This window comes from Myotis davidii, unplaced genomic scaffold (assembly GCF_000327345.1).
Source record: "Myotis davidii unplaced genomic scaffold, ASM32734v1 scaffold46, whole genome shotgun sequence".
Lineage (NCBI taxonomy): Eukaryota > Metazoa > Chordata > Mammalia > Chiroptera > Vespertilionidae > Myotis > Myotis davidii.
The window spans coordinates 5,451,207-5,457,685 of NW_006383006.1; the positions used below are offsets into that span (position 1 = coordinate 5,451,207).

At 51.7% G+C, this 6,479-nt stretch overlaps 1 protein-coding gene across 1 annotated transcript; it reads right to left on the reverse strand.

The window, feature by feature from the left end:
* Positions 1–4,724: 4,724 nt before the first annotated feature.
* Positions 4,725–6,473, reverse strand: CHST14 (carbohydrate sulfotransferase 14). Its single transcript, XM_006778090.2, has one exon. The coding sequence runs from the start codon at positions 6,447–6,449 to the stop codon at positions 5,493–5,495; it is 957 nt and encodes a 318-aa protein (XP_006778153.1). The 5' UTR covers positions 6,450–6,473; the 3' UTR covers positions 4,725–5,492.
* Positions 6,474–6,479: the final 6 nt, after the last annotated feature.

A 6,479-nucleotide genomic window follows, 5' to 3' on the forward strand; every position in this document is an offset into this window, starting at 1 on the left:
ATGTGGGTCCTTGGAAACTCCCTTTAGGGAGACTTTGCGTCCCTCTCAGGCTGCCCTGGAGTTTATGTAAATGATCAGACTGGGAGGAAGCCTAGACTATATCCCTTGGGAGGTCGGGGGTTCCAGCACCCAGATTCAACCTCTGGGTGAGTCTGCTGAGCCTATGGAAGATGGAAGCTAGGCAAAGCTGATCATCAATATCTACCCAGTCAATGACAAAGGCACAGACCAAGGATAATCAAAACCTGCAGCAAGTTGGATAAACTGCAGAGGAAATACCCTGAAAATGACAGTATGGGCATTTGGGCATGGTGATGGCACACGTCCTCCAATGCCCAAGGCAGGGGCCATAGTCCCATTATAAAACCAAGGAATGGCTGTGGGAAGAGTTAAGTTCAGGATCCCCCAGACATCTTAGAGTTCTTACTAGGGCAACAGCTGTTTTCTGGTTGTTGACCAGGTCATAGGCCAACAGAACTTTGGGGGACAAATGCCAGTAAGTCAGAGTAACCAAGTTGGGCCTGTGTAGTGGCCACAGAGGTGCTGAGTTCACATCTTCCTTCAAGAAAACCTGCTGTGAGGAGTGTAATTGGCTGACAGCCCCCAGCTGCTGCTACAACTTTCTATCTCTCTGATCTGCCTCCCGTTTGTGTCGCCTTCCCATTTCTGCTCGAGGGAGGATTCCCCCAGTAGGTACCCTTTGCCTGGGCTTCCCCATTGGTCTTGCAGAGACTTCTTAGAGCTACACTGTAATCTGAGGCTCTTCCCACACAATTTTCCCTTCCAGCTCTCCTTTCACAGGTGTCAGGCCTTCCAGCCGAATGCTCCCTCCCCCTTTATCCTTGACAGCTGCTTCTCCTATAAATCTCTCGCATGTCGAATCCTGCCTTAGTATCTGCCTCTCAGAGGAGCCGAGCTGAAAGTCCAGCAGCTAGAAACTCTAGCACAGCCGTGGGCAAACTACGGCCTGCGGACCGGATCCGGCCCTTTTGAAATGAATAAAACTATTGAAAAAGAAGACCGTACCCTTTTATGTCATGATGTTTACTTTGAATTTATATCAGTTCACACAAACACTCCATCCATGCTTTTGTTCCGGCCCTCCGGTCCAGTTTAAGAACCCACTGTGGCCCTCGAGTCCAAAAGTTTGCCCACCCCTGCTCTAGCATATTCAGGATCTGGGCCCAGCACTACTCAGGTGGGCAAACCTAGAGAATTTTATAATAACTGAAGAGTTCTGTGGACAGAATCGCTTGTGGAGCGTTGAAAAGAAGGGCTGGGAATGGGTGCAGAAATCAGAGAAAATGAGCACAATGCTTGTCAGCAAATGCAATGAACTGGGTAATTTATGAGGCATTTACAAAGGAGCAAACATTAGATGGACTGGGTTTTAATCCCAACCCCTTCATCTCTTTGGGCAAGTCACTTAGGCTTAATTTCCTCATTTGTAAAGTGGAAATAATTTTGCTTACCTTGCTGGGTTGTTGTTAGAATGGAGAGGATACATGTAAAGTACTTAGCAGCATGCCTGGCACAGGTGCTCTGATTTCAGAGTAGCTATTGTTAAACATTAGTATTTAACTTCAGGCAGAGAAAGAATGTCTTTCCCCTTCCTTGAAGCCAGGTAGGGGCTGGTTCAATATTAAAAGCACTGGATCTGCCCTCGCTGGTTTGGCTCAGTGGATAGAGCGTCGGCTTGCGGACTGAAGGGTCCCAGGTTTGATTCTGGTCGAGGGCACATGACCAGGTTGCAGACTCGATCCCTACTAGGGAGCGTGCAGGAGGCAGCCAATCGATGATTCTCATAATTGATGTTTCTATCTCTCTCTTCCTCTCACATCCTCTCCGAAATCAATAAAGATATATATATATATATAAAGAAAAAGCATGGGATCCACCCTGGGAGGCCAGGAGGCTTGGCCCCCTCTGGTGCTGAGCCCCTGGAAAAGGTGAGGGTTTCGTGTTCACCCAGAGGGAGGGTCAGTTGCTCCACTCAGATCTTGCTTCCTGTACAGCAAGCATGTCAAACTCAAAGGCTAACACGAGCCAAATAACATGCTTGCTGTACAGGGTACATGTGGTGGGAACCTCCTGGAGGGCGGGAACAGAGGTATGAGAAGAAAAGGGAGAGGAAACAATCTCAGAATTTAAGGTGAGATGGTTTCTGGGCAGTAGTAACAGACAGGATGGAAAATGAACCAGAATTGGAGCCTGAAAGTGGAGTCAGGGCCCAGACCTGGAAGGCCAGGCCCCTTCCAGCCCCTCCCCTTTCCTTTGTTCACGGCCTTCAACCGGTGAAAGAAGTTAAATAATTGCCAGTCCCCCTGTGTCCAGAGAACTGGGTGGTTGGGAATGGAGTTATGAAGGGGACCCTTGTTTTCATAATCAGTGGTGGAGACCTTGACTCCTTGTGGGGTGAGAGCTGGCTCAATGCAAAGGGAGAATCCCAAGAAGACACAGTCCAAGTGTCCAGTCCTGAGAATGCCCCGGCCCCACCCCTGGCAACCCAGAGCTTGCCAGCTCTCATGCCCTCAGCTCTGGCCTAGGTGCCAATATAAAGCAGGCTGCACTCGGGCCAGCTGGACCTCACAACTCTCAGCCAGCTCCTTGGCGGCTTCTGTTAAGAAGCCTATTTTCCTAAAAGGAGAGGTAGATGACAAATTGATTTCCTCAGGGGTTGACTCTAGAGGGAAAAATGACAGTGGGTGGCCATTTGTCTCAGCGGTCCCCTCATCTTCTTACCTCAATCCCTCCTCCCCACACCACAGGTGTCTGATCTGGCTGTCAAGATGCTCTGGCCGGCCACCCTTTAATGCAGTGGTTCTCAACCTTCCTAATGCCATGACCCTTTAATACAGTTCCTCATATTGTGGTGACCCCCAACCATAACATTATTTTCGTTGCTACTTTATAACTGTAATTTTGCTACTGTTATGAATTGTAATGTAAACATCTGATATGCAGGATGTATTTAGGCGAAAAGGGTCGTTCGACGCGAAAAGGGAGAAGAGTATTTAATAAGCTAAGCACATCAAGGACTTCATTTGTCTCCCACTCCTTCAGGGAGGGGACTGGTAAATGTCATGTCGGCTGGGCTAAACTGGGTTCTTTGCAAATGAAGGGATGAAAGAACTGAGGGAGAATGTGTGCAAATGCCCGTAATATGACCTCCCTAGCTGCCCTTCATCTTCTTAACCTCTGTATTCATTCCTTCTTCCCTCAACCCCCACCTTTCACAATCTCCATCTCTCTCTCTCTCTCTTCTGGCTCTGAATTTGGGAGCACACAGACCTGGGTTGGACTTTGGGCGGGATACTTACCCTCTCTGTGCCAGTTTCCATGTCTCTAAAGCATTGGGCTGTTGTGAAAACTGAGATGAAGTAAACATAGCAGCTGGGCCCAGCATCCTCTGGGTTCTCTGGGTTCTGAGAGGCTGCTATAGGTCTGAAGCGGCAGTTCCCAGCCAAAGAGGAAGAAGCTGGGGCAGCGTCGGGGTGGGGCCCATGAGGAGCAGAAAGCTCAGAGGACTGACTGGCAAGCACAGGAAGTGAACCCATAGGTCAAAGGGGCTCTACCCAGAGGCAGCTCTGATCTCCAGTGCTGGGCGGACACAGTGTCCTGGCTTCTCCCCTATCCCCACAGGCCACGGAGGGATCAGATATTCAGCTAGCATCTCAAAGAACAATCACTGAACCAAGTGCTGGGATGGGCCCTTTTACTCATTTTGTTTTCATTAATCCTCACAGCAATCGGCATAACATAGGTGTTATTATTCCCATGAGACAGTGGAGTATGTGAAGGCTCAGAGAGGTGGTTAGGCAGCTGGTGAGCAGAGGTGGGACGTGATCGGTCTGGGTGACTCCAAGTGCAGTGCTCTCTGTCCAGTAGCAAGATATACACCTTGGTTCTGCTGAGCCATACACATGCGTATTGTAGGCCAGGCCCTTGGCTAGGTTCTGGGAACAAGACAGACATGGTCTCAGCTTCACACCATTCAGTCTCCGTGGGGAGACTGACAAGTACCTGGGCCATTACAACAGAGCATGGCAAGTGCTATCTGAGGTGGAGTCCCCTGAGCCAAGGGGGCCCTGAAGAGTGGCACCTGACCCAGACAAGAGATCAGATAAGGTAAGTAAGACCTCCTGGTGAGTCATGGCAGAGAACCATGAGTGTCCATAGAAGCCCCCTTCCCCAACTTCTCTTCCAACGCCAGGCCAATAGCAAGGCTAGCTATACATCCTCCCACATCGCCCACCACTTCCTCTGGACCTAAGTCAGCAAGAGCCTGCTCCTCACTCAACCTCCTTGCCTTCCTTGTAATTCTCAAGGCCAGGAATATAGTAACCTTCCCTTGCTCACAAAACAATCCCCCTTTTCATCTGGGGCATCCTTAGTCAAGAACTATTCCTGCCTAAGAGGAGTAGGAGCCAGTGTCTCATACCCACCTCCTTCTTCAGGGAATAAGCCATGGGGGTGTGCCATTCCTAATGGGGTTTGCCCAGCCAGCGGTGGCAGCCCAGAAGCTGAGTCTGTGATCAGGTATGGCCTATGGGAAGCTCCCAAATTCTCCATGCTATGGCAGTGGCCCACCAGTCTGGCCCAAACAAGTTACATTTTGTCTTCCTTTCTGTACCTGCAAGCTCCCTCTCCTGACCTGCGGAGATGGACATTTGGGAGATTTGCTCGATGCAGAGGAGCTCAGAAGGAGAATCAGAGATGCTGACTTTGTGTACAAAACATCTTTAATAAAAATGCAGCTATTAGAAAAAACAAAGCTTTCACAAGGGTTCTATCAAAAAGTACAAATTTTAAATAAATGTGTCAGAAAAGTGACAGCCAGATACACCAGCCACAGTCACAGCCTTGGGGGAAGGGAGGAGGTGCCCAGAGCTCCAAGAAGAGGCTGGGCACAGGGTTCTTTGGATGCCTGCAGGGGTGGGTCCTGGAGCTACCATGTAAGAGCCCTAACTCAGTGTTCCTTTCCTTGGAAAAATAGAAAGGACATGGCAAGTGTAGGAAACTGAGTCTGAAGCATAAAGGCACAAAAGTTATTTGTAAGGCATGACTTCTAACTCGTAGATGAACAGGTGACCATAGCCACAGGGCCCCTGGCTCTGGTTGTGCTCCTGATGGGTGCCACCTCTGGGTTTGGCCACAGGTTAAGGTGGGCCAAGTGCCCAATCCATGCAGTTAGTCTACAGAACAGATGTGTTACTTCACTGGCAAACTAGTATCTGGCTCTACCAGGATAAGAAAGATCATACTGACCCCAAGAAATGCCCCCAATGGGAGAGCACCAGGCCTCCTGTCCAACCCCATCCTCTGAGCCATGTTGGGCACCCACTCTGGACAAAAATCTTCCAAGGGCCGTCCCTGTCATCCAGATATCTGGAGAAGCTCCAGGCTCAGAGCCAGGATTTCTCTGAATGGCAGGCACGAGAAGCTGGCACTGTCAAAACCAGCCTCCAACAGCTGCTGGCCCCTTCCCATGGTCACTGGTGACAGGCCTCCCTAGTGACATTGGGCAGTGGGTAGGCAAAGAGGGAGAAGTCCAGAATATACTTAGGCAGCAAATCCTGCAGCAGGGACCGTGGGGCACTGCACAGGTGGTAGTGCAGGCTTTCCTGGCTGGCAGGCCGGTACCAGGCCTGGCGAGCTGGGAATCGGACATGGGGTGGTGCCCGCACCCACTCCAGCACATGGTTGGCATCAGCCTCCAGCCTCTCATAGGAGCCTACAAAGTCATAGCGGACAGCACAAGGCTGGCACAGGTGGTACACAGGCATCCAATGCTCATTCATGCGCTCAGGGTCCTCGTCTACTAGGTACCTCAGGAATTCAGGGAAGGTGACATCGTCCCCTGCAGGGCTGGGCCCAGCTCCTGACCTGTACCTTCTCACGATCTCAGCCCCATAGCGCTGCTGGTACTCTCGGATCTCGCCAAACTTATTGCGGTAAGCAGAGAAAAGGCGTTCCAAGGGGTCCCGCACAAACAGGAACTTGAAGTAGTGCTGCAGGCGGTAGCGGATCTCCTCAGGCCGCAGGTCGGCCAGGAACACCAGGTCATTGCGGTGGTCCATCTTGAGGCGGACGTCCACGCTGTCCAGGACGCCCGCCAGCACCTTCAGCACCCGCTTCCAGTTGGAGCAGGCCACTTTGGGGACGTAGCAGTAGAGGAAGTGGTAGCGATCACTCACGAGGATGTGGCGCAACAGGGTGCGCCGCTGTCCCACTGGCAAGTCCCAAGGGTCCCGGGGCATGCCCGGCTGCCCGCACACTGCCCGCAAGGTCCGGTTTCGGATGTCCTGCCTCACCTGCAAGTCCGAGTCCCCGGCATCCAGGGTCAGCCCCCCAGGCCGGCGGACCGTCCCGCGCCAGGCTGCGCCCTCGCGGTGGGAAGGGTGCAGGGGAAGGGGCTTCATTTCGGCCAGGATACCCCGCTCGATCATGAGCAGCAGCCCGCTGGAGGCCACGATCAC